General features: G+C 38.4%; 2 protein-coding genes across 15 annotated transcripts in view; one reads left to right on the top strand and one right to left on the bottom strand.

Annotated features, from left to right (window-relative positions):
• Positions 1–27,876, bottom strand: part of LOC128929302 (uncharacterized) — a 397,062-nt gene that overhangs the window by 19,553 nt on the left and 349,633 nt on the right. For all 3 annotated transcript variants that reach the window (XR_013524975.1, XR_013524974.1, XR_013524972.1), the window contains 2 exons: positions 15,100–15,208; positions 12,644–12,694 (listed from right to left, as the gene is read on the bottom strand). The gene's annotated coding sequence lies outside the window, so the exon portion shown is untranslated. The remainder of the gene's footprint in view (positions 1–12,643; positions 12,695–15,099; positions 15,209–27,876) is intronic.
• Positions 1–27,876, top strand: part of BICC1 (BicC family RNA binding protein 1) — a 318,114-nt gene that overhangs the window by 268,102 nt on the left and 22,136 nt on the right. For 8 of the 12 annotated variants that reach the window (XM_035266223.3, XM_078345933.1, XM_054243032.2 and 5 more), the window contains 9 exons: positions 1,165–1,296; positions 4,029–4,215; positions 6,030–6,191; positions 6,684–6,880; positions 7,790–7,922; positions 8,476–8,632; positions 11,766–11,931; positions 15,243–15,282; positions 15,655–15,809. In XM_035266223.3, the coding sequence (XP_035122114.3) occupies positions 1,165–1,296; positions 4,029–4,215; positions 6,030–6,191; positions 6,684–6,880; positions 7,790–7,922; positions 8,476–8,632; positions 11,766–11,931; positions 15,243–15,282; positions 15,655–15,809 (1,329 nt within the window). The remainder of the gene's footprint in view (positions 1–1,164; positions 1,297–4,028; positions 4,216–6,029; positions 6,192–6,683; positions 6,881–7,789; positions 7,923–8,475; positions 8,633–11,765; positions 11,932–15,242; positions 15,283–15,654; positions 15,810–27,876) is intronic. The other 4 variants (XM_078345931.1, XM_078345934.1, XM_054243033.2 and 1 more) reach the window with 1 other exon arrangement.

Raw genomic sequence — 27,876 nt, 5'->3', positions numbered from 1 at the left:
AGTGAACCCTATTGTGAATTGTGCATGCAAGGGATTTAGGTTGCATGCTCCTTAGAATCTAATGCCTGATGATCTGTCACTGTCTTCCATCACCCCCAGATAGGACCATCTAGTTACGGGAAAACAAGCTCAGGGCTCCCACTGATTTTATATTATGGCGAGTTGTATAATTATTTAATTACATATTACAATGTAATAATAATAGAAATAATGTGCCAAATAAATGTAATGTGCTTGAATTGTCTGAAACCATTCCCCCTTCCCATCCCCTCCCCTTGTCTGTGAAAAAATTATCTTCCATGAAACCAGTCTGTGGTGCCAAAAAGGTTGGGGACCCCTGAGTTAAGATATCAAAGTACAGGATCCTCTTAAAAGATAGTTAAGTTAGAGAGACTGGTCTAACCTGGAGGAAGGAGAAGACATATAGACATAGATCTGTGGTTGGACTAGTGAGTCTGGGCTAAAATCTCAAACTCTTTAAATGCTCAATCATGTTTCATTCAATATACACTAAAAAGTTACCATTGGAAGTCATTGAGCAAAGGCCAAGATTAGTACCCTTGATGTAGTCGAGAATCTAGTTTCTAACATAACTAACAAACTGAAGTTAGAGAATGAAGGAATTTTCCAAGATTCACAGTGGATTAAAAAAATCCACTTTGGGAGGCCGAGATGGGTGGATCACGAGGTTGAGAGATTGTGACCATCCCGGTCAACATGGTGAAACCTCGTCTCTACTAAAAATACAAAAAATTAGCTGGGCATGGTGGCGCGTGCCTGTTATCCTAGCTACTCGGGAGGCTGAGGCAGGAGAATTGCCTGAACCCAGGAGGTGGAGGTTGCAGTGAGCCGAGATCGCGCCATTGCACTCCAGCCTGGGTAACAAGAGCGAAACTCCGTCTCAAAAAAAAAAAAAAAAAAAAAATCCAGGCCAAAAACAGAAACTTAGGACATATAATTTTGTCATCCAAAAATGGTTTTCTCCCCCTCAACATTAATGCCACACCTGTCCTCCAAGCTCTGTGAAGTTATATAATTTAGCTTTAATACTTCATTTTGGTCTTTAAATCTGTATAATATTGCATTATTTGCAGCCATGTCAAAGTATCAGGTGTTTAAATGATTAATTTTTTACCTCCTACACATTTTTGTGACATGTTTTAGGGTTGTCTTCCTCTTGTGTTGATGTTTGATATGAAGGAAGAAATTGAAGTAGATCCACAATTCATTGCACAGTTGATGGAACAGCTCGATGTCTTCATCAGTATTAAACCAAAGCCCAAGCAGCCAAGCAAGGTTGGTTCAAAGTCTGGATGCAGAGAATTATGTATCTTATCATATTCTGTATAGTTTTATTTTGCATATAAGCACATATTTGCATATGCATGAAACTACTCTATACAGGTTGAATATCCCCAATCTGGAATGCTCCAAAATCTGAAACTTTTTGAGCACTGACATGACAGTCAAAGAGAATGCTCGTTGGAGGATTTTAAATTCTGGATTTTCACGTTAGGGATGCCTGACCAGTGCACATATTCCCAAATCCTCCAAAACCCCAAATCTAAAACACTTCTGGGCTCAAGCATTTCAGATAAGGGATACTCAAATTGTATAATATATATGTCATTCTATATTTAGTTATCTAATATAAATCTGAAACAATATTCATTACAGATCATCATTTTCTTTATATATGTGTTGGTTTTTGGAGTCCATTTAGAGTAACCATTATTTTTCCATAGTTATATGAGAAGGAAAGAACGTTCATTCTTAATTTGGAATCTGGTAATTTGAAGCTTTACAAAGTAACCTGAGGGTTGATAAGGCTACTTATGTGTTTTGTGTGTGTGTGTTTGTGTGTGTGCACACGTGTACATACTAATTCAGAAATTATTTAGACTAGTTATAATGCCATCCCCTGTGCAACCTGGAGAGTTAAAGAAGAGGTGCCTGTGTTTTTTCGTAAATACTTTAAGGACTGAACTGTCTCTAGTTCAGCGTTCTTGGAACATCTCCTCAGAGTGTTGTAAAATTTCAGTAACTACATGTAGAGTAAAAGTTTAATGGAATAAATCTATCTTTTTTTTGAGACAGGGTCTCACTTCATTGCCCAGGCTGGAGTGCAGTGGTGCCATCATGGCTTACTGCAGCCTTAACTTCCTGGGCTCAGGTAGTTCTCTCACCTGAGCCTCCCAAGTAGGTGAGACCACAGGCATGCGCCACGACACCCAGCTAATTTTTTGCATTTTGTGTAGAAATGGGGTTTCGCCACGTTGCCCAGGCTGCTCTTGAATTCCTGAGCTCAAGCAATCCACCCACCACAGCCTCCCAAAGTGCTGGGATTACAGGTGTGAGTCACCATGCCCAGCCCAGAATAAGTATTTTATTAAGTGCTAGTAAGTATAAGGAAAGAGGAATGTTTCTACATTAGTATTGTTGTTTAAACTAGCACAACCACTTTGAAGGGCAATCTCTGATCATCCCATTTTTCTAAAATATTGATTCCCTTCCTGCAGCAGTTCTACTTCTAATTATGCACTCTGAAAAACACCTCTGTACCAGGAAACAACATGAGAATGGTGTTGAGTAAAAAATGTATATTGCATCATAGTATGTACTCAATGGCAGCATTTATGTGTGTATATATGTCTATACATTTTTAAGTACAAAGCATTCTCTAGAAGAATGCACACAAAAGTCATGATGAGTTGCCTTTGGGGCAATAGAAAGGAAAATGGAACAAAGTAAATGAGGGAAATGCTCGATTTCTTTAACAAAAATCAGAAACAAGAAAATAATAACACCATTTAAAAAATTTTAAACTGTAGTGCTCGCTTCGGCAGCACATATACTAAATTTTGAAACTATAAATTTTACATGTATAGAATGGTGTATATATAATATGTATTTTATATAATTTGCTATATGTAAATAATGCGGTAATCACTGTCCAACTGAAGAAAAATGATCATGCCTTCTCAGAAGGAAAGCATTGATTCTAAGTGAACTTGATATAATGAGTTTAAAGTTAGGGAACAGGACATTAATTTTATGTATTGTGAAGATTCATGTGTGACTAATTTGAGTTGACCAGAGTCACCGTAGATATGAGGACTAAAAGATAGACAGGAGAGACAGTAGCAGACTTGTGCATATAAACATGGACAGGCACAAGAATTCCAGGAGTTTGGTAAGAAATGAGCAGAAGTCAAGGAAAAATAGATTGCAAATGAGAACTCCAAAGCTTTGCAGCATCCCAGGGCCATTTAATTATGCCTAGCTGGCCCCCATTCTAACTACTGCCTTAACTGCTTTCTCAGCCACAAGTTTGTTTTTTTTTTTTTGGTCCATTGAAGGCTTTCCCCTTTGAGTTCACATTTCAAAATTTCTAGATGAGACCACTGAGGAAGAAAAATGATTATTTAGAATTTTTCTTTTTACTGTAAGCTTTGCCATAGATACGTGACCAATGAGGAATAGTCGTACCTCAAGGTCTATTAGCTAACTAGTAAACCATAAATGTCAAACATAATTGAAGATGATTATGCAGTCTATTTGTGGTCAGAAGTTTGATTTGGTATGTAAAGATGTGAAGGGGAAGCTTTAGTGTTGAGATGAGATGCTGTAAAAAGGGAACCAGAGTTCCCATCCTCTTGGTGCCCCTTTGCAGCTGTGCCATGATCTTGGCTAAGTCTCTTAACTTCACTGAATATAAATAAATATAAATATAAACCTTACCTACCCTGTAAGGTTTTGCTGAGAATGGGAACATATGTGCAGCTACTATCACAGCTCCTGGAACACAGAACATGCCCAATAAATGGTAACTAATATTTTAGGGTTTTACCAGAAGGAGTAAACTTAAGCACTAAGAAGGTAGAATTTGCAGATGATTTTAAAGCAGCATTGATATGTCCCCTGAGTAGAATTCTTATTGGCATATTCATTTTCCACCTCCCTCCCCTCCCCCATTCATTGTAGACTACTTGCATGTCACTTTTTTTTCCCATTATGTGTTTTCATAGTCTGTGATTGTGAAAAGTGTTGAGCGAAATGCCTTAAATATGTATGAAGCAAGGAAATGTCTCCTCGGACTTGAAAGCAGTGGGGTTACCATAGCAACCAGTCCATCCCCAGCATCCTGCCCTGCCGGCCTGGCATGTCCCAGCCTGGATATCTTAGCTTCAGCAGGCCTTGGACTCACTGGACTAGGTATACAATTTATTATTACAGCGTGTCTCAGTCACTGGGGAAATGCTTATCTGGTTCCCTTTCTTTCTACCATTTGGGTCTATATTAAAAGGCTTTTTTTTTTCTTCTTGGGGCTGTAAGATCAGATGAAAAGCCATATAACCTGAATCAATCCATTTTGGGTTTTTTAGTCTCTGTAGATTCTGTACCCAGATTCTTCCATGTTCGCATAAATAATCAAGGCCTGACTGTTTTATTTTCAGTGGCTGTGTTTGTTCTAAATTAAGAATGCCATTGAGATTGAAGTAAGCGTGCTGACAGTAATTTATGTTTGTTCTCTCTTGCATTTGCAATGTTGCCATCGGTCCCTAGAGATAAAGATTATCCAGTTTGCTTTTTAAAAAGTAATTGCAAATCTGTATGAGGGGTGCGGAGTGGGGGTGAAAATAAGCAGAACTCCCATCCCCAGTGGTTAGGCTTGCCTTACCCAGACACAAAGGAAATCTAGCCTGAGGCCAGACCTGTATTTCTCTCTAATGTGAGGAATAGAAAATAGGAGAAAGAACAAACATCATCATCTCAGAGCTTTAGTTAGGAAAGTAGAATGAGCTGCTTAATAGTCATGGTAATATTTATGTCCTCATCTATGGATTGCTGTTTTATAGGCTGAAGTTAGTTGCTGTATTACAGTTTTGCTAGATGCACTTCTTTCTTGCACATTTCTCAGTTGCATTTATTTTCCTTAATCAGTACTCCTCCTAGTCAATCATTCTGGTTCATTGAGTGTTGACTTGAGACAAAAAAAAAAAAATACTTTCAGCAGTCTTTAAAAATTTTTTTTTCTAGTAGCTATTCTTGCATTTAACTTTTAAGAAATTTAATACTCTTATGATGGACTTTCCAAGTAGCCCTGCCTTGACATCGTTAAAGATTTTTTTTTCTTGGCCCCTAATCTACCAAAGTTGTTCCTTCCACTGGGACCTGAACAGAGTCATAATAACATAGCAATGACTGTGAGTCAGGAAATGCCAATTAGGTAACTTAGCAGGAACCGAGTTCGTTCTGCACTAGAGAGAAAACAAGTGAGCAAAGATTCAGTAACCAAATTTAAAAAATGTGTTTATTCTATACCTATCCTGTTATACTTAATGCTTTATGTATTCTTGGAAACTTGTATACAAATCTGCATTTTATGCTAGAATGTATTTTAAATGCCCAAAGGAAAATTCCATTATTTAAATCGAGTATTGACTCCTTAGAACAAAAAAACAGTATTTTTTTCTGAGAAAATTTTCATCATTGAGATGGAGTCCAAAGAAGTCATGTATATGCTTTGACATACATTTAAGAACTGTTCTGGTAGCCTACCCTATGTGCAGCTGGGCCAGATAGATCCATCCTACCACAGGAAAAGATTCCCTTGTCACTGCTACATGTGAGTAGTTTGAAAGGGTTTGTTTGTAAGCAGATGACAAATGAGTTATGCAGAAGAATAAAAATGAGTCTCCACTTGAGCTGCATTGTGCTCATCCTGGCTAGCTGACATGAATGCAAAGCACCTGGTAATGCTGAAGGACCCTAACTGCCATCCTAGTCTGGGCACACCTATGTTCCATTTTCTGATAGCATCTGTTTGTTGGATAAGCTGCTTCCTCAGTTGGAGTTGTATAATGCAAAATTCATGTGAATATTTGAAAGAAAATCTATCATCCATATTTTATATTTAGAAAATATCAGATTATATCATTGTGCATTCCAAATAGCAATATTGGTGCCATTTCTATTTTAAAATCTTAAATTTATGTGAATTGACTTTACATATTCATTTATTACAGGTCTTTTGGGTCCCACCACGTTATCTCTGAATACTTCAACAACCCCAAATTCACTCTTGAATGCTCTTAATAGCTCAGTCAGTCCTCTGCAGAGTCCAAGTTCTGGTACACCCAGCCCCACATTATGGGCACCCCCACTTGCTAATACTTCAAGTGCCACAGGTCAGTATCACTTAAGTATATTCTAAGATGTGTATTCTTAGGTGTTACCAGTTTTTTAAATAAAATTTACTAATGGTTCAGTTTTCTTAGGGAAAAGTTATGGTTCAAAGCATACTCCATTGAAACAGAAATTCCCTGATATGTAAATTAGTTGAAATGAAGCACAGCAAAACAGCCTTTTTCATACAAGTGAAATATCATCTTCAAATGTGATAAGCAGACCTGGTAGTTAGGTTCTAGTTGGAATAACTTGCTAGTAGTCATGTGCATCAGTACAATGAGAGGGTTGGATTAAATATTCTCTGTGGTGGTGTCCCATTTTAACACTTTTTTTGTGTTTCTATGGTAAATAGTACCTCTGTTTACAGAGGTATCAACCTTGAATTCTTTTCTGAATTTGCAGCAGCAAAAATGATATTTTTATTGTTAATAAAAATTATAGTTGATTCTGAGTTTCTTCCTAATATCTGTTGTTATAAAATGTTGTTATAGGTTTTTCTGCTATACCACACCTTATGATTCCATCTACTGCCCAAGCCACATTAACTAATATTTTGTTGTCTGGAGTGCCCACCTATGGGCACACGGCTCCATCTCCCCCTCCTGGCTTGACTCCTGTTGATGTCCATATCAACAGTATGCAGACCGAAGGCAAAAAAATCTCTGCTGCTTTAAATGGACATGCACAGGTAATGGCTTTCTGCTACAATAATGTGATCTCTGCTCTTTGTAAGATAAGTCCCTGGTAGTTACATGTTTAAACGTTCACCTAAAATGAATTTTATTTACTTTTTTCAACTTTTTAGGGTCAGGGGTTACATATGCAGGTTTGTTACATGAGGAAATTGTATCTGTAATCCACCTTGAGTTAATTTGTATATATGGTGAAAGGTAGGGGTCTGGTTAGCTGCTGTTCTGCATATGACTAGCCAGTTATCCCAGAGCCATTTATTGAACATGGATTCCTTTCCCTAATGCTTGTTATTGTTGAATTTATTGAAGATCAGATGGTTGTAGGAATACAGCTTTACTTTGGATTTTCTATACTGTTCCCCTAGTCTATATGTCTATTTATTTATTTAACGCCAGTACCATGCTATTTGATTAATGTAGCCTTGTAGTATAGTTTGAAGTCAGGTAGTATGATGCCTCTAGCTTTCTTCTTGTTGCTTAAGATTGTTTTGGCTATTTGGGCACTTCTTTGGTTCCAGATGAATTATAAGTTTTTTCTATTTCTGGGAAAAATTCTAAACTATTCTTAAGTTTTTTTCTATTTCTGGAAAAAAAAGATGTTTGTAGTTTGATAAGCATAGCATTGAATCTATCTGTATGTTACTTTAGGAAGTATGGCCATTTTAATGATACTGATTTTCCTGATCCATAAGCCTGTGATGTTTTTCCATTTGTTTGTATCATCTCTGATTTCTTTCAGCAATGTTTTGTAGTTCTCCTTGTAGGTATCTTTCAAATACTTGGCTCTAACCACTTTTTTTCATGGTTTTCTTTTTTGTGGCTGTTATAAATGGGATTGTGCTCTTGATTTGACTCTTTGTAAAATTGTGGCCATATTTATATATTATTTTCTATTACTATTTTAGTCTCCAAATATAAAATATGGTGCAATATCCACTTCATCACTTGGAGAAAAAGTGCTGAGTGCAAATCATGGTGATCCATCCATCCAGACAAGTGGGTCTGAGCAGGCATCTCCCAAATCAAGCCCTACTGAAGGTCAGGAACTGTATCTTTTCTTCTGAAATTCATTTTGGTTATTTGGAAAAAGGAGGTTGTAGAGTCTATGCAGTGATTTTTGAGTTGGTTTTGGTAAACAGCTATGATCTTCGTACCTCAATGACGTGGAAAAACAACATCCTAAATAAAATTTCAAAGATTATGGTGAAAGATTAACTGAAAAGCACTTTCCACAGAAAGAATCTCTTCCCCATTAAATTGTAAGTTCCTGAATTAAAGTGAAGGTAATTGTGTATCAGGAAATGGTGTGTGTGTGTGTGTGTGTGTGTGTGTGTTTCCCCCAAGTAGAGTGTCTTTTTATAACCCTTTTACCCCCCCAAAATATTTAAAATATATTCAGATGTTCTCTTCAAATTGAGTTTTTGTGACAGCCTGAACTTGTTAAGGTGTTCTGTTTGCAGATGAAAGAGGTCTGTGTTAGGCTAATTATGTCTCCATAAAGTAGGGTTCTGATTTGTTTCCATTGCAGGTAATTGTCAAGTGGAAGGTGATGTGATTTATGTGTTCCACTTTTTTTCCTTCTCCTGTGCAGGTTGTAATGATGCTTTTGTTGAAGTAGGCATGCCTCGAAGTCCTTCCCATTCTGGAAATGCTGGTGACTTGAAACAAATGATGTGTCCCTCCAAGGTTTCGTGTGCCAAAAGGCAGACGGTGGAGCTATTGCAAGGCACGAAAAACTCACACTTACAGTATGTATTTTAATCTTAAAAGAGCCTTTGATTTTTTGAAATCATGTGTATTTTCTCTGAACTCTAATAGTTAGTATTCTTTGATTCAAGTCATGTTTGATCTCATCCATGGGTTTCATTTTATCTTTTTAAAAAAATTATTAAGGAATAATATCTGATAATTTTCATCCTTTCTTCTCTATAGTCCCTTCCCCCTTTAATGAGTTGATTTATATCTGTGCCCTCTAAACAATCTGTACTACTCTGAAACTGTGGCATTCTCCCCACTCTTCAGTAATCAGCTAGGCCATTTTTATTCTCTGATTTTTGCCGTTCGAAATTTTCCCACTGTGAATTCTCCGTCCTTTGGCTTTGAATTTCTTTCTTACTGTGGCTCCTTTTTTTCCCCAAGGTAGTTAATAGCAAACTTTTAAATAAATGTCTGACATTATCATGACTTTGTGTTTTCCAAATCACTTTGGTTTATAATTACGTAAATCATATTAAATATAACTCTTCCTTACCATAGCATAGTTACAAGTGTGTCATCCTTACTCCATTTTCTTCTGCTGTCTTATTAGTTCCTGATATACCCTTCTAGAGTGTCTTAATGCAAAGATTAGCATACATAGTTTTATTTTCTCTTTCTTACCAAAATTCATTTTCCTTTGTAAACTCTTTGGTCAGTTAATCAGTATTACCCATTATTGTCCAGTTCTCCTTTATCTGTGTTTTTTCTTTACATGGCGCTAATACCTAAAATTAATGTTCTTATTATAGATTAGAGAAACAGTTTTACTTTCTTCAAACTATTGAACTATTTGAAATACTCTCATCTTGTCATCACTGAGTATGTTCTGAACCTTCTCATGGTCTTCATCTGTCTTAAGCTGCAATCTCCAGAAAGATCTCCCTGCCTCCAGTCTCTGATTAGCTTGATCTATCTTTTATTTTGCTCCAGTAATTTATTTTTGAAAACAGGTTTAATCTTGTCATACTCTGGCTTAAAATCCACCAATGGTTTGTGCTGCAAGATTCCTTTCTTTACTTATGCTTTTCCCTCTGACTTGTTCTCCAAGGGTTCAAGCAATTCCCTTGCCTCAGCCTCCTGAGTAGCTGGGACTAGAGGCGTATGCCGCCACTCCCAGTTACTTTTTTGTATTTTAGTAGAGACGGGGTTTCACCATGTTGCCCAGGCTGGTCTTGAGCTCCTGAGCTCAGGCAATCTGCCCTCCCAAAATGCTGGGATTACAGGCATGAGCCACCACACTTGGCCTATTCCTTTATTTATTTTTTAATTTGAGACTGGGTTTTACAGCCCAGGCTGGAGTGCAGTAGCACAATCACAGCTCACTGGAGTCTCCACTGCTGGGCTCAGTGATCCTCCCACCTCAGCCTCCTGCGTAGCTGTGACTACAGGCACACACCACCCACCACACCCAGCTAACTTTTTGTAGAGATGGGGTTTGTGTCATGTTGCCCAGGCTGGTCTTGAACTCCTGAGCTCAAGCAATCTGTTTACCTCGGCCTCCCAGTGTTGGGATTACAGGCGTGACCCTGTTTCTTCTTGAAGACCACACTAGATAACGCGTCCTCTTTGAAGCCTTCCCGATAGTTACTTCCTCTGTTTTCATGCTGTTCTGCGTAGGTCTATACATCTATTACTGCATACATCATATAATATTGCAATGATTTATCTATTCATCCATCTTGTCTGGGAGATTCTGAGCTCTTATTTAATTTTTTTTTTTTTTACTGCTCCTGGTGGAGCAGGGCTACCGGATAGGCAGTGTGCCCAGAACAGCTGATTCTGAGCTTTTTGAGGGCAGGGAGATTTTCTGATTCATCCTGGAACACTCAGGACCCTCGGCATAGGGTCTGGCATAGGGTGGGTGTTAGTAACTGTTGAATGACTCAGGAACGAAGTGAATGGGAGTGAAGGGCCTGCAGGAGAATGTCTGGAAAAAGAGAGAGATGGGGTGGGGGGAAGTGTGAAGGTGAGAAAGGTGGGAATGGGGAAGGAAGGCAATTGAGGCAATGTCGAGAACGTGCTTTGCTTAAACAAAGCCTTGCTTCATGGTCAGTGAGAGTCAGAGGTCCTAAGGGTTTCAACATGGAGAAGCTCTCAAAAGACAGAAGCTCCAGAACTGTTCTCCTTGCCAAAATATCAAGTGTTCATAGACCGCCGTGTGGGATTTAGTGCCCTGGGCTTCTCTGACTGGAGGAGATTTATTTGAAGGTTTAGTGTCTTGGAGAATTCACGTCTTCACTCCCAGGAGCCCAGCTTCTTTGGCACCAGCCAACTTGCAGATGCTCTTAAGTTCCCAGTTCAAATGTCCTTTGTGTTGCCTCTGTCATCTTTTGTCAAGCAAAGTTAATTGTTCCTCTTTTTGTATTCCAATAGTACTTCTCTAAATTCCTCTAAATTCCCTTGGCACAACAGTTGAATAATTGAACAAATACAAATCATGAATGAATGAACAAACCAGTTCTTGATTGATGTTGCGATCCCTATTTTATTTCAGCCTAAAGTACAGTTAAACTTGAGGTGCATGCATTCTGTACATATCATGTGTTGTAATTCACATATTTGCTGCTGATTGTAAGAAGCACTTTTATGCTCTGCCTGTCCTGCTCAACAAGCTTTGGAGAATATTTCTTGTTAATCTGCTACCTTTGTTACCAATATCATATACTTATTTCATACATGTGAATTGGATCATCAACATGCCTCCAAATTGACTGGATCTCTGTCTAGACTTTGCATGCATGAGTCATCGATATCTCCTTGATGTATAAAAATTAGAAATCTTGCCTATAGATTTATTCCTTCTATATCATATGCTGTATACCATATATACTATACATACTGTGTTTGAATGTGCATCACGAAATAGTTTCGAGCCGAGTACCCACTTTCAAATTCCAGCTCTGCCATTCACATTAGAATATGACCTTGGACAGTGTACTTTCTTCATCAGCAAAGTGGGGATAACAACAGTACCTGTGTCATAGTATTGTTTTGAGGATTAAATGAGGGAATATGTGTAAATAGCTGATGATGATAAACATGCATAATAAATGTGGCACATAGGAAACGTTAAGAACATTTGTATATATAGTAGATTGTTAAATTCCACACTCTGTTTCACAGCAGCACTGACAGGTTGCTCTCAGACCCTGAACTGAGTGCTACGGAAAGCCCTTTGGCTGACAAGAAGGCTCCAGGGAGTGAGCGCGCTGCAGAGAGGGCAGCAGCTGCCCAGCAAAACTCCGAAAGGGCCCACCTTGCCCCACGGTCATCATATGTCAACATGCAGGTAATGGTCATAAAATAGGAAAGACATTCAAATGTCACGTGTTTGGGTTCAAGCATGGAGAATTCAGTGAGTGTTCAGCAGTAGTACAGAAATTAGGTTTTTCCTCTGTGCTACATTCAAAATGAAATTGAAGTATATATGCTATAAACATTAAAATGTTATAGTTTGTTATAAACATTAAAGATGGAAAGTGGTATTTAAATGAGAATTCTTTAAAATATATTAAAAATGGAGAATGCTCTGTGTCACTATCTTATGCAAATAACATTATTCATTTGTTACTTGAATTTTAGATGCAGTTGAGGGACTGTATTTCTAAGTATTACTGCTTCATGGCATAGTCTTGGATAAATAGATATACAGTTTTTGGTGTAATGAAGATGATAAATGTGTTTGGTGCCATTTAAAGATAGTTATGAGAATAACTAATGTGGAGTGTTAGTCCTTTGAAAATAGCTGATGAGTATTATTGATGATTGTGTTGTTCCTTCACAGTTTTTTTTATGATTAAACAACTTCCTCAATAGCAACTTTCAGTGTATCCATTTTCAAACTATATTAGGCTAATTATGCAAAATAGAATATTGACCATGAAATGCAGACATTTGATTTCCATATAGATCACAATGCGAAAGATAAGCATTTTGTGCTTAGTGCTTTTAGGATGCTTGTAAACATTTGATGTCAGACAAGAATTGCTAAGTAGACTTACCTATTTCATCTTCCACCACCAAAAAAAGAGGAAGAATGTTTCACAAAAATCCTAGAAACAGAAAAGCCATCATAGATATGTCAATAAAATTAGTTCATGGAACTAAATTACATTACTGTAATTCTAGTGCAATCTGAAGTTTTTGCCTGCTTGTATTTTTTTTTTTTTTTTTTTTTTTTTTGAGATGAAGTCTCGCTCTGTCGCCTGGAGGGCAGTGGCGTGATCTCCACTCACTGTAACCTCCGCCTCCTGGGTTCAAGCGATTCTTCTACCTCAGCCTCCCGAGTAACTGTGACTACAGGCATACGTTACCATGCCCAGCCATTTTTTGTATTTTTGGTACAGATGAATTTTCACCTTGTTGGCCAGGATGGTCTCAATCTCTTGGCCTCATGATCCACCTGCCCTGGCCTGCCAAGGTGCTGGGATTACAGCTGTGAGATAACATGCCTGGTCCTTGTCTTTCTTTTAATCTTTTGCATTTGAAACATTTTCTAAAGTTTTTTTATGAAATTTTTTTCTTTTTATGAAAGCCATGGACTTTATGATATGTCAGTGTTTAAAAAAAAAGACATTTAAGGCTGGGCACAGTGGCTCATGCATATAATCTCATCACCCTGGGAGGCCAAGGCAGGTGGATTGCTTGAGTCCTGGAGTTCAAGACCATCCTGGACAACATGGTGAAACCCCAACTCAACAATGAATTCTAAAAAATTAGCCAGGCATGGTGGCATGCACCTGTAGTCCCAGCTACTTGGAGGCTAAGGTGGGAAGATCACCTGAGCCTGGGAGGCAGAGGTTGCAGTGAGCCAAGATTGCACCACTGCACTCTAGCCTGGGCGACAAGTGAGGCCCTGTCTCAAAAATTAAAAATAAATAAAATAAAAAATATTTATTACATTTTCTCTGGTGGATGTATTTTCAGTTAATATGAAGTACAATTTATTTAATACATATCAAATCCCCTTTATAATCTTTCAGTGGTTTTTGTCTTATGGCTCTTGTCACCTTTTCCATCAGGTTTATACCTGCAGTGAACCAATTTCTTGTTTCTTTCTTTTAGGATGGGTGAGCATGGTCTTGATGTTTGAGTTTCAGCTTAACTAGATTTATTTATATTGTTAGTGAACAGCTGACTCAGAATCACTAAGAAATCAATGATTATATTCACTAAGCATTGACAGGGAGAAAGATTGAAAACTTCCCTGATTTCCTTGGCTGAAAATGATCTCTATCTCCTGATTGCTCTTGGAATGCTATATCCCTAGCTCTCTTTCTACACCTATCTCACTTTTTAATTTAGTTTATAGTTACTTCTCTTTCTCAGCCCTCCAAAGACTGCAAGTTGGCCCGGCATGGTGGCTTATATGCCTGTAATCACAGCACTTTGGGAAGCCAAAGTGCGCAGATCACCTGAGGTCAGGAGTTTGAGACCAACCTGACCAACATGGTGAAACCCTGTCACTACTAACAATACAAAAATTAGCTAGGCATGGTTGTGGGTGCCTATAGTCCCAGCTACTTGGGAGGCTGAGACAGGAGAATCACTCGAACCCAGGAGGCAGAGGTTGCAGTCACCTGAAATTATGCCACTGTGTACCAGCCTGGGCAGTAGAGCAAGACTCTGTCTCAAAAAAAGAAAAAAAACACATTCCTTGTTTATCTGGGACAGCCCCTGTTTACTTTTATTTTCCTGACCTAATTGTTATTCACAGCACATTTCACCAGAAATGTCCTGTTTCAGACCATAGATTATAGAGTTACCTTGTATATGATGGTATAGTCTTTCTGGTTAAAAAGCTTTTGCCGATTGGTCCTCCTGGTAGGCCTTTGAGACATGCTTACATCTAGTCTTAGGTATTTCCTAAATTGGAGGGCTGATAACGCTCAGAAAAGATTTGAAATGTAGCTGTATCTGCACTACTTTCTTCAAAATGATCTATCTTGGTTCTTACATAGACTTGACTACATCATAGTTATTCATTCAGTGTTGATGGAATGAATCAATGGTGCCATCCTAGCCCTGTACAATAAACAGTAACTAGGTTTAATTTTATGGCATTGCTTAATGCCATTATAGGTTAAAGTTAGACATTTGCCATTTATCTCACTTCGAAAGCAAAGACTATGCCAGTTAGGTTAAATAATTTCTTAGGTTATCTTGATATCATGCCATGCTTACCTAAATGAAGAGGGGATTTTTGAGACCCTAATGAGACCAATAGATACATGACAACATTTTGGAAATGTATTATTTCAAAATTCAGCATTATTATTATTAGGCTATTTATACTCTAGCAGACATTGGCTCTGGTGTGTTTGATATTTATGGTAAATAAGATTTTTTTTCTTTAAGGAAAAACTCTAACTCTTAAAGCCAAATTATAGTCAGAAGAGGTAACTTATTATTACTAATTAATTAGTGTTGGAAGCATGTTTAAAATTATCAAACTTACCTTGTATTTCTGTCACATTATTGTGAAAAGCTTCACATATGTCTCAGACAGATCACAGTCAAAACCTTTGTTCTCTAACCATGGAGTATTGGCATGATATTTGGAGAGGCTGTCAATAAAGATATTTTCTGTTTCATTTTCAGGCATTTGACTATGAACAAAAGAAGCTGTTAGCCACCAAAGGTATGTGATACACGAATCTATACTTGATTTTTTTTTAGTACACTCATAACTGACTTTTGACTACTCATGGTGAATTGAGAACTTGGATACTCATGAAAAGAAATCTAGAATATTTGGGTTCAAGTTGAATTCCATTGAATATATTTTGTTGAATGGTTTAGCATTAGACCAATTAAGAAATAATGTAGCATTTTTTTCATTTATCATTACTTTGGATAAAATGTTTCATTAAGATATTTTTAGGCATTTTGTGCTAAGAAATAACATTCGGTGTTAATTTCTTCATATATATTAAAGAAACGACACTTACCAGTATTTTAATTAAGAAATGCATTAAACATACCAAGCATTGGTGTTATTTTGTTTTCAAAGCTATGTTAAAGAAACCAGTGGTGACGGAGGTCAGAACACCCACAAATACCTGGAGTGGCCTGGGGTTTTCTAAATCCATGCCAGCTGAAACTATCAAGGAGTTGAGAAGGGCCAATCATGTGTCCTATAAGCCCACAATGACAACCACTTATGAGGTTTGTGGAGTGATGTCCTACCCATTCTTCCTGTCTGTTCTCTCAGCAAAAGAGGACAGTGCTTCCCCCACCCTCATTCTTCATGTACTTTAGGAAAGATAATAAGTGGTCACTTGTTTTTATTTTTATTCCTATAAACATACTGATGCATTGTTGTGTATTATGATCTTTTATCTGTATTCTCTCAAAGTTGTTGATCAGCTCTTAAAGAGATGTAAATTTGGATGTGTGTTTTGTTAAGGGTGAGTTGTGTCATAAATGATTAGTATAGGGCTGAGAGACTAAGCAAAGAGCAGATGTAATATTCCATAAAAATGTATAAAGAGTCCTTTTATCCAAGGGTTTCATTAGCAAGGCCAACAAAGGGGGAAAAAGAAAATATTCAACAAAAATAGGTTTTCAAATATGAGTTAAAAATTCAGTGTGTTCAGATGTGCCAAGAACACAGCAAGAAGTATCTCAAACAAAAGCTCCAAAATTTTTATGTTTCCCAGATGTTGGCTACACTGCTTGGGTTGAGTCTGGGAAGCTGGCATTCCTACCATATGGAAGAGGGATACAGAGTTCCCTACTCCTCAGCCAGGCTACACGTGATTCACCAAGCAGGCCTTTTCCATTTCAAAGTATCAGATTTTGGCTCTAAGCCTTTGGGAGTGGGGGTGGGGGTGGGGCTAGAGTGTGTGTGCACACATACACAATGCTAGGGGAGTACAGACCCAAACATGGATGAAAATGATTAATTCAAGAGTCACAGTGTTCACCCAGAGAGAGCACTGTAGGACGAAAAACAAATACTGGTTAAGGGTTTCACAATTATTAGTCTAATAACTAGTATTTGTAGATTGACCTTTTCTCCACCCAGTTTCTTTGTAATAAATTAGTCTCTTGATGAAATGCAAAAGCAAACATGCTGCTTTTTTCTTTGTGTCTTTTGAGTAAATGAAAAAGAAAATACTATTAAAAAATTAAAAGAAATAGTCTCCTATGAATTTCATTGTCAGAGGTATAGTCGCAACCTGGCAGGCTGTATTTTAAAGATTGAAGTTACTTCAGCAGCAGAATGCAGGAACATTATGAAAAATGATGAGGCTCTAGGAGGTACACTCTTCTTTCTTCCATTTTAACACAGAGAAAATAAACATCTTTTTTTGTTAGCAGAGACCATAAAACTGCTGTGCTTATTCTTAAGAGTTTCACCTGATGTATGGTTACCCCTTTCAGCCCATCCTTGCTTTTGACAGAGTGAAGTGTGCTAGGTTATTGACTGTGTTCCTCCAGTTTCAAAGATGAAATATTTACTTTAGAAATGCTCATTCCGTTCTGCTTTCTAAGACCAATAAGAGGACAAGTTAAAAATGATGTTCATTTTGTTAATGGAGCAGTCAAGTACAATGTTCTGATAACGACCACTGACCAGATGTATAGTTTGGTGAGTGACGTCACTCATCTGAGTCGTCTCATTCAGGTTGTGCTGAGAAGGGCATTGGAGAGGGCATCCAGTGATTACCATGATGTGTTGTCAGTTCTTAGTGATATTTAAAAATTTTTTTATTTCATCTTTATTCTGATTTGAGATAGAGTCTGGAGTACAGAGGTGCAAACTTGCCTCACAGCAACCTGTGCCTCCTTGGTTCAACTGATTTTTCTGCCTCAGTCTTCCAAGTAGCTGGGATTACTGGCACTTACAATTTTTTTTATGATTTAGTTTTTTAAATATATTTTATTGCACGTTAGGTTCTGGGGTACATGTGTAGAACATGCAGAATTGTTGCATAGGTACATATATGGCAGTGTGGTTTGCTGCTTCCATTCCTGTCTCCTGTATCTGGTATTTCTCCCCATTTTATCCTTCCCCAACTCTCTTCTCCCTGCTTTCCTTCTCCTAGTCCCCACCAACAGACCCCAGTGTGTGATGCTCCCCTCCCTGGGTCCATGTGTTCTTATTGTTCAACACCCACCTATGAGTGAGAACATGCGGTGTTTGATTTTCTGTTCTTGTGTCAGTTTTCTGAGAATGATGGTTTCCAGATTCATCCATGTCCCTACAAAGAACACTAACTCATCACATTTTATGGCTGTATAGTATTCCATGGTGTATATGTGCCATATTTTCCTTGTTCCGTCTATCATCAGTGGGCATTTGGGTTGGTTCAAGGTCTTTGCTATGGTAAACAGTGCTGCAATGAACATATGTGTGCATGTGTCTTTCTAATATTTATAATCCTTTGGAATATATACCCAGTAATGGGATTGCTTGGTCAAATAGAATTTCTATTTCTAGGTCCTTGAGGAATCACCACACAGTCTTCCACAATGGTTGAACTAATTTACACTCCCATCAATAGTGTAAATCCACATCCTCCCCAGCATCTGTTGTCTCCGGATTTTTTAATGATTGCCATTATAACTGGCATGAGGTGGTATCTCAATGTGGTTTTAACTTGCATTTCTCTAATGACCAGTGATGATGAGCATTTTTTCCTATGTTTGTTGGCCTCATATATGTCTTCTTTGGAAAAGTGTCTGTTTATATCCTTTGCCCACTTTTGAATGGGCTTATTTCTTGTAAATTTATTTTAGTTCTTTGTAGATTCTGGATATCAGCCCTTTGTCAGATGGTAGATTGCAAAAATTTTTTCCCATTCTCTTGGTTGCTGGTTCACTCTAATGATTGTTTCTTTTGCTGTGCAGAAGCTCTGGAGTTTAATTAGATCCCATTTGTCTGTTTTGGCTTTTGTTGCCAATGCTTTTGGTGTTTTAGTCATGAAGTCCTTGCCTATGCCTATGTACTGAATAGGCTATTCCTGATGGGGATAGCCTAGGTTTTCTTCTATGGTTTTTAAGGTGCTAGGTCTTATGTTTAAGTCTTTAATCCATCTGGAGTCAATTTTAGTGTAAGGTGTCAGGAAGAGGTCCAGTTTCTGCTTTCTGCACATGGCAACCCACTTTTCCCCACACCATTTATTAAACAAGGAATCCCTTCCCCATTGCTTTTGTCAGGTTTGTCAAAGATCAGATGGTTGTAGATGTGTGATGTGACCTCCGAGGCCTCTGTTCTGTTCCATTGGTCTATATCTCTGTTTTAGTACCAGTAGCATGCTGTTTTGATTACTGTAGCCTTGTAGTATAGTTTGAAGTCAGGTAGTGTGATGCCTCCCACTTTGTTCTTTTTGCTTAGAATTGACTTGGCTATGTGTGCTCTCTTTTGGTTCCATATGAAGTTTAAGGTAGATTTTTCCAGTTCTGTGAAGAAGGTCATTGGTAGCTTGATGGGGATAGCATTGAATCTATAAATTACTTTGGGCAGTATGGCCATTTTCACCATAGTGATTCTTCCTAACCACGAGCATGGAATGTTTCTCCATCTGTTTGTGTCCTCTCTTAATTCGTTGAGCAGTGGTTTGTAGTTCTCCATCAAGAGGTCCTTTACATCCTTTGTTAGTTGTATTCCTAGGTATATTATTCTTTTTGTAGCAAATTGTGAATGTGAGTTCATTCTTGATTTGTCTCTCTTTAAGTCTGTTATTGGTGTATAGGAATGCTTGTGATTGTTGCACATTGATATTGTATCCTGAGACTTTGCTGAAGTTGCTTATCAGTTTCAGAAGATTTTGGGCTGAGAAGATGGGGTCTTCTAAATATACAATCATGTTGTCCGCAAATAGAGACAATTTGACTTCTTCCTTTCCTAATCAAATACCCTTTTTCTTTCCTGATTGCTCTAGCTAGAACTTTCAACACTATATTGAATAGGAGTGGTAAGAGAGGGCATCCTTGTCTAGTGCCAGATTTCAAAGGGAATGCTTCTAGTTTTTGCCCATTCAGTATGATGTTGGTTGTGGATTTGTCATAAATAGCTTTTATTATTTTGAGATACATTCCATCGACACCTAGTTTATTGAGAGTTTTTAGCATAAAGCACTGTTGAATTTTGTTGAAGGTCTTCTCTGCATCTATTGAGATAATCATGTAGTTTTTGTCTTTGGTTCTGTTTATTTGGTAAATTATGTTTATAGACTTTTGTATGTTGAACTAGCCTTGCATCCCCAGGATGAAGTCTACTTGATCATGTTAAGCTTTTTGATGTGCTGTTGCAATTGGTTTGCCAGTATTTTATTGAAGATTTTTGCATCTATGTTCATCATGGTTATTGGCCTGAAGTTTTCTTTTCTTGTTGAGTCTCTGCCAGGTTTTGGTATCAGGATGATGTTGGTCTCATAAAATGATTTGGGAAGGATTCCCTCTTTTTGGATTGTTTGGAATAGTTTCAGAAGGAGTGGTACCAGCTCCTCTTTGTATGTCTGGTACAATTCAGCTGTGAACCCATATGAAACTGGGCTTTTTTTGCTTGGTAGGCTGTTAATTGCTGCCTCACTTCAGCCCTTGTTATTGGTCAATTCAGGGTTTCGACTTCTTCTTGGTTTAGTCTTGGGAGGGTGCAAGTGTCCAGGAATTTATCCATTTCTTCCAGGTTTACTGGTTTATGTGCATAGAGTTGTTTGTTAGTAATCTCTGATGGTAGTTTGTATTTCTGTGGAATCTGTGGTGATATCCCCTTTATCGTTTTTTATTGCATCTATTTGATCCTTCTCTCTTTTCATTAATCTGCCTAGTGGTCTATTTTGTTGATCTTTTCAAAAAACCAGCTCCTGGATTTATTAAATTTTTGAAGGTTTTTTTTTGTGTCTCTATCTCCTTCAGTTCTGCTCTGATCTTTGTTATTTCTTGTCTTCTGTTAGGTTTTGAGTTTTTTCATCTTGCTCCTCTAGCTCTTTCGATTTTGATGATAGGGTGTTGATTTTAGATCTTTCCTTGCTTCTCATGTGGGCATTTATTACTATAAATTTTCCTCTAGATAGTGCTTTAAGTGTGTCCCAGAGATTCTGGGATGTTGTTTCTTTGTTCTCGTTGGTTTTGAAGAACATCTTTATTTTTGTCTTCATTTCATTGTTTATCCAGTCAACATTCAAGTTATTCAGTTTCCATGATGTTGTGTGGTTCTGAGTTAGTTTCTGAATCCTGAGTTCTAATTTGATTGCACTGTGGTCTGAGAGACTGTTATGATTTCAGTTGTTTTGCATTTGCTGAGGAGCGCTTTACTTCCAATTATGTGGTCAGTTTTAGAGTAGTTGTGATGTGGTGCTGAGAAGGATGTATATTCTGTGGATTTGGGGTGGAGAATTCTATAAATGTCTGTCAGGTTTGCTTGGTCCAGATCTGAGTTCAAGTCCTGGGTATCTATGTCAATATGAGACAGATCAACGAGACAGAAAATTGACAGTGGAGTGTAAAAGTCTCCCACTATTGTGTGGGAGTCTAAGTCTCTTTGTAGGTCATTTAGAACTTGCTTTCTGTATCTGGGTTCTCCTGTATTGGGTGAGTATATATTTAGGCTCATTAGCTCTTGTTGCATTGATCCTTTTACCATTATGTAAAGTCCTCCTTTGTCTCTTTTGATCTTTGTTGGTTTAAAGTCTATTTTATGAGAGACTAGGATTGAAACTCCTGCTTTTCTTTGCTTTATTTTGATTCTTTGTGTGTCCTTGCATGTGAGATGGGTTTCCTGGATATGGCACACCAAAGAGTTTTGACTTTTTATCCAATTTGCCAGTCTGTGTCTTTTGATTGGGGCATTTAGCCTATTTACCTTTAAGGTAAATACTGTTATATGTGAATTTCATCCTGCCATTTTGATACTAGCTCATTGTTTTGCCCATTAGTTTATGCTGTTTCTTCATTGTGTCAGTTCTCTTTACCATTTGGAATGTTTTTGGAGTGAGTAATACCGGTTGTTCCTTTCTATGTTTAGTGCTTCTTTCAGGAGCTCTTATAAGGCAGGCCTGGCGGCTATGAAATCCCCGAGCAATTGCTTGTTCATAAAGGATTTTATTTCTCCTTCGCTTATGAAGCTTTGTTTGGCTGGATATGAAATTCGAGGTTGAGATTACAGAGGTGGGCCACTATTGCCACAGCAGTTCTAACCACACCCATATAAACAGGACTACAGGGAATTACACACAGCAGCAGGGCAGAGCCCTCGGCAGCAGGGCAGAGCCCAGAGCAGCTCAGCATAGCCTCTGCAAGCTGGCAGTGACTAGACTGCCTCCTTGCTGTGTAGGACAGTGCAACACATACTCATAAATAAAGCCCTAACTCCCTGGGACAGAGCACCTGAGGAAAAAAAGGGGCTCTATGAGTTCTGCTGCAGCAGACTTAAATGTACCTGACTAGCAGCCCTGAATGAACAGTGGAGCTCACAGCTCAGCACTTGGGCTCCTATAAAGTACAGACTGTTTCCTCAAGCAGCCCCCTGACCCCCGTATATCCAAAGAGTCACCTCACAGAGGACTCATCAGACTGACATTTGGCAGGCATCATTCTGGGACAAAGATAGCAGAAGAAGAAACTGGTAGCAATCCTCACTGTTCTGCAGCTGCAACAGGTGTTCCCCAGGCAGGCAGGGCCTGGAGTGGACCTCAGCAGTCCTACAGCAGAGGGGCTAGACTGTTAGAAGGAAAACTAAGAAATAGAAATACTACATCATCGACAATCTGGATGTCCACTCAGAGGCCTAATCGGAAAGTCAGCAACTACTCAGACGACAGGTGGATAAATCCAAAAAGATGGGACGAAACCAGCGGAAAAAGGAGGAAAACACCTGAAACCAAAACACCTAGCCTCCTACAAGGGATCAAAACCCCTCACCAGCAAGGGAACAAAGCTGGACGGAGAATGACTGTGACAAAATGACGGAAGTAGACTTCAGAAGGTGGGTAATGAGAAACTTCCGTAAGCTAAAAGAACAGTTTCTTTGCATTGAGTTAGAACGTAAGAACCTTGAAAAAAGATTTGAGAAAATGAGAACAAGAATGGACAACTTAGAGAGGAATATGAGTGAATTGATGGAGATGAAAAACACAACATGAGAACTTTGCGAAGCAGGCACAAGTCTCAACAGCCAAATTGACCAAGCAGAAGAAAGTATATCAGAGGTCGAAGATCAACTCAATGAAATAAAACGAGAAGGCAAGATTAGAGAAAAAAGCACAAAAAGGAATGAACAAAGTCTCTAAGAAATGTGGGACTACGTGAACAGACCTAATCTATGTCTGATAGGTGTACCTGAATGTGACAAAGAGAATGAATCCAAGCTGGAAAATACTCTTCAGAATATTATCCAGGAAAATTTCCCCAACCTAGCAAGGCAGGCCAATATTCAAGTCCAGGAAATACAGAGAACACCACAAAGATATTCCGCAAAAACAACCCCAAGGCACATAATTGTCTGATTCACCAGGGTTGAAATGAAGGAGAAAATGCTATGAGCAGCCAGAGAGAAAGGTCGGGTCACCCACAAAGGGGGCCCATCAGACTCACAGATCTCTTGGCAGAAACCCTACAAGCAAGAAGAGAGTGGGGGCCAATATTCAACATCCATAAAGAAAAGAACTTTCAACCAAGAATTTCATATCCAGCCAAACCAAGCTTCATAAGTGAAGGAAAAATAAAATCCTTTGCAAACAAGCAAGTACTCAGATTTTGTCACCACCAGGCCTGCTTTACAAGAGCTCCAGAAAGAGGCACTACACATAGAAAGGAACAACCAGCACCAGCCATTCCAAAATCACACTAAATGCTAAAGAGCATCAACATAATGAAGAATCTACAACAACTAAAGGGCAAAACAGCCATTTAGCATCAAAATGGCAGTATCAAATTCACACATAACAATATTAACCCTAAATGTAAATGGACTAAATGCACCAATCAAAAGACACAGACTGGCAAATTGGATAAAAATCCAAAACCCATCAGTGTGCTGTATCCAGGAAACCCATCTCACATGCAAGGATACACAAAGGCTCAAAATAAAGGGATGGAGGAAGATTTACCAAGCAAATGGAAAGCAAAAAAAAGAGACTTAGACTCCCACACAATAATAGTGGGAGACTTTAACACTCCACTGTTAATATTAGACAGATCAACCAGACAGAAAATTAACAAGGATATCCAGGACTTGAACTCACACCTGGAACAAGCAGACCTGATAGACATTTACAGAACTCTCCACCCCATATCCACAGAATATACATTCTTCTTAGCAGCACATCACACCTACTTGAAAATTGACCACATAATTGGAAGTAAAGCCCTCCTCAGCAAATGCAAAACAACTGAAATCATAAGTCTCTCAGACCACAGTGCAATCAAGTTAGAACTCAGAATTCAGAAATGAATTCAGAACCACACAGCTTCATGGAAACTGAACTCTTGAATGTTGGAATGGAAACTGGCTCTTGAATGTTGACTGGATAAACAATGAAATGAAGGCAGAAATAAAGAAATTCTTTGAAACCAACGAGAACAAAGACACAATATACCAGAATCTCTGGGACGCATTTAAAGCAGTCTCTAGAGGAAAATATATAGTAATAAGTGCCCACATGAGAAGAGTGGATAGATCCAAAATTGACACCCTATTATCAAAATTGAAAGAGCTAGAAGAGCAAGATGAAAAAAACTCAAAACCTAGGAGAAGACAAGAAATAACTAAGATCAGAGCAGAACTGAAGGAGATAGAGACACGAAAAACCCTTCAAAAAAACAAATCCAAGAGCTGTTTTTTTGAAAAGATCAACAACATAGACAGACCACTAGCCAGATTGATAAAAAAGAAAAGAGAATAACCAAATAGATGCAATAAAAAACGATAAAGGGGAAATCACCACTGATTCCACAGAAATTCAAACCATCAGATAATATTACAAACAACTCTATGCACATAAACTAGTAAACCTGGAAGAAATGGATAAATTCCTGGACACTTGTGTCCTTCCAAGCCTAAACCAGGAGGAAGCCGAAACTATGAATAGACCAATAACAAGGTCTGAACTTGAGGCAGCAATTAAGAGCCTACCACACAAAAGAAAGCCCAGGTCTAGATGAGTTCACAGCTGAATTCTACCAGACACACAAAGAGGAACTGTTACCATTCCTTCTGAAACTATTCCAAATAATCAAAAAAGAGGGAATCCTTCCCAAATCATTTTATGAGACCAACATCATTCCTGATACCAAAACCCGGCAGAGACTCAACAAGCAAAGAAAACGTCAGGCCAATATCCATGATGAACATAGATGCAAAAATCTTCAATAAAATACTGGCAAGCCGATTGCAACAGCACATCAAAAAGCTTATCCACCATGATCAAGTAGGATTCATCCCTGGGATGCAAGGCTGGTTCAACATATGCAAGTCTATAAATGTAATTCACTACATAAACAGAACCAAAAACAAAAAACCCATGATTATCTCAATGCAGAGAAGGCCTTTGACGAAATTCACCAGCCCTTTACGCTAAAAACCCTCAACAAACTCAGTATTGATGGAACGTATCACAAAATAATAAAAGCTATTTACGACAAACCAACAGCCAATATCATACTGAATGGGCAAAAACTGGAAGCATTCCCTTTGAAATCTGGCACTAGACAAGGATGGCCTCTCTCACCACTCCTATTCAATATAGTACTGGAAGTTCTAGCCAGAGCAATTAGGCAAGAAAAATAAATAAAGTGTGTTCAAACAGGAAAGGAGGAAGCCACATTGTCTCAATTTGCAGATGACATGATAGTATATCTAGAAGACCCCATTGTCTCAGCCCAAAAACTCATGAAACTGATAAGCAACTTCAGCAAAGTCTCAGGATACAATATCAATGTGCAAAAATGACAAGCATTCCTATACACCAATAACAGACTTAAAGAGAGCCAAATCAAGAATGAACTGCCATTCACAATTGCTACAAAAAGAATAAAATACCGTAGGAATACAACTTACAAGGATCATAAGGGACCTCTTCAAGGACAACTACAAACCACTGCTCAACAAAATAAGAGAAGACACAAACAGATGGAGAAATATTCCATGTTCATGGTTAGGAGGAATCAATATCGTGAAAATGGCTATACTGCACAAAGGAATTTATAGATGCAACACTATCCCCATCAAGCTACCAATGACCTTCTTCACAGAACTGGAAAAAACTACCTTAAACTTTGTATGGAACCAAAAGAGAGCCCACATAACCAAGTCAATTCTAAGTAAAAAAACATAGCAGGAGGCATCACACTACCGGACTTCAAACTATACTACAAGGCAACAGTAATCAAAGCAGCATGGTACTGGTACCAAAACAGATATAGACCAATGGAACAGAACAGAGGCCCCGGAGGCAACACAACGTATCTACAACCATACAATCTTTGATAAACCTGACAAAATCAAGCAATGGGGGAAGGATTCCCTGTTTAATAAATGGTGTTGGGAAAACTGGCTAGCCATGTGCGGAAAGCAGAAACTGGACCCCTTCCTGATACCTTACACTAAAATTAACTCCAGATGGATTAAAGACTTAAACATAAGACCTGGCACCATAAAAACCCTAGAAGAAAATCTAGGCAAAACCATTCAGGACATAGGAGTAGGCAAGAACTTCATGACCAAAACACCAAAAGCATTGGCAACAAAAGCCAAAATAGACAAATGGGACCTAATCAAACGCCACAGCTTCTGCACAGCAAAAGGAACAGTCATTAGAGTGAATCGGCAACCAACAGAATGGGAAAAATTTTTGCAGTTTGCCCATCTGACAAAGAACTTATATCCAGAATTTACAAAGAAGTAAAACAGATTTACAAGAAAAAAACAAGCCCATTCAAAAATGGGCAAAGGATATGAACAGACACTTCACAAAAGAAGACATACATGAGGCCAACAAACATGAAAAAATGCTCATCATCACTGGTCATTAGAGAAATGCAAATCAAAACTACATTGAGATACCATCTCACGCCATTTAGAATGGCGATCATTAAAAAATCCAGAGACAACAGATGCTGGAGAGAATGTGGAGAAATAGCAACACTTTTACACTACTGGTGGGTGTGTAAATTAGTTCAACCATTGTGTGGAATACAGTGTGGTGATTCCTCAAGGACCTAGAAATAGAAATTCCATTTGACCCAGCAATCCCATTACTGGATATATATCCAAAGGACTATAAATCGTTCTACTATAAGGACACATGCACACGAATGTTCATTGCAGCACTGTTTACAATAGCAAAGACCTGGAATCAACCCAAATGCCCATCTATGATAGACTGAACAGGGAAAATGTGGCACATATACACCATGGAATATCATGCAGTAATCAAAAATGATGAGTTTGTGTCCTTTGTAGGGACATGGATGAATCTGGAGAACATCATTCTCAGCAAACTGACACAAGAACAGAAAATGAAATACCACATGTTCTCACTAATAGGCGGTGTTGAACAATGAGAACATATGAACACAGGGAGGGGAGCACTACACTCTGGGGTCTATTCAGGGGGAATGGGGAGGGACAGTGGGGTGGAGCTGGGGAGGGATAGCATGGGGAGAAATGCCAGATGTGGGTGAAGGGGAGGAAGGCAGCAAGTCACACTGCCATGTGTGTACCTATGCAACTATCTTGCATGTTCTGCACATGTACTCCAAAACCTAAAATGCAATATAAAAAAAATTCAAGGTTGAAAGTTGTTTTAAGGATATTGAATATGGGCACCCACTCTCTTCTGGCTTGTAGGGTTTCTGCTGAGAGATCTGCTTCGAGTCTGATGGTCTTCCTTTTGTGGGTAACTCGACTTTTCTCTCTGGCTGCCCTCAGCATTTTTTCTTTCATTTCAACCCTGATGAATCTGACAATTATGTGCCTTGGTGTTGCTCTTCTTGTGGAATATCTTTGTGGTGTTCTCTGTATTTTCTGGACTTGAATGTTGGCCTGCCTTGCTCGGTTGGGGAAGTTTTCCTGGATAATATACTGAAGAGTGTTTTCCAGCTTGGATTCATTCTCTGTCACATTCATGTACACCTATCAAAGGTAGATCAGGTCTTTTCACATAAATCCATATTTCTTGGAGGCTTTGTTCATTTCTTTTTACTTTTTTCTCTAATCTTGCCTTCTCATTTTATTTCATTGTGTTGGTCTTGAATCTCTGATATCCTTTCTTCTGCTTGGTTA

The sequence above is a fragment of the Callithrix jacchus genome, chromosome 12, assembly GCF_049354715.1.
Source record: "Callithrix jacchus isolate 240 chromosome 12, calJac240_pri, whole genome shotgun sequence".
NCBI classification, from domain to species: Eukaryota; Metazoa; Chordata; class Mammalia; order Primates; family Cebidae; genus Callithrix; species Callithrix jacchus.
The sequence above is the reverse complement of the archived record's forward strand: the minus strand, read 5'-3'. Positions and strand labels throughout refer to the sequence as shown.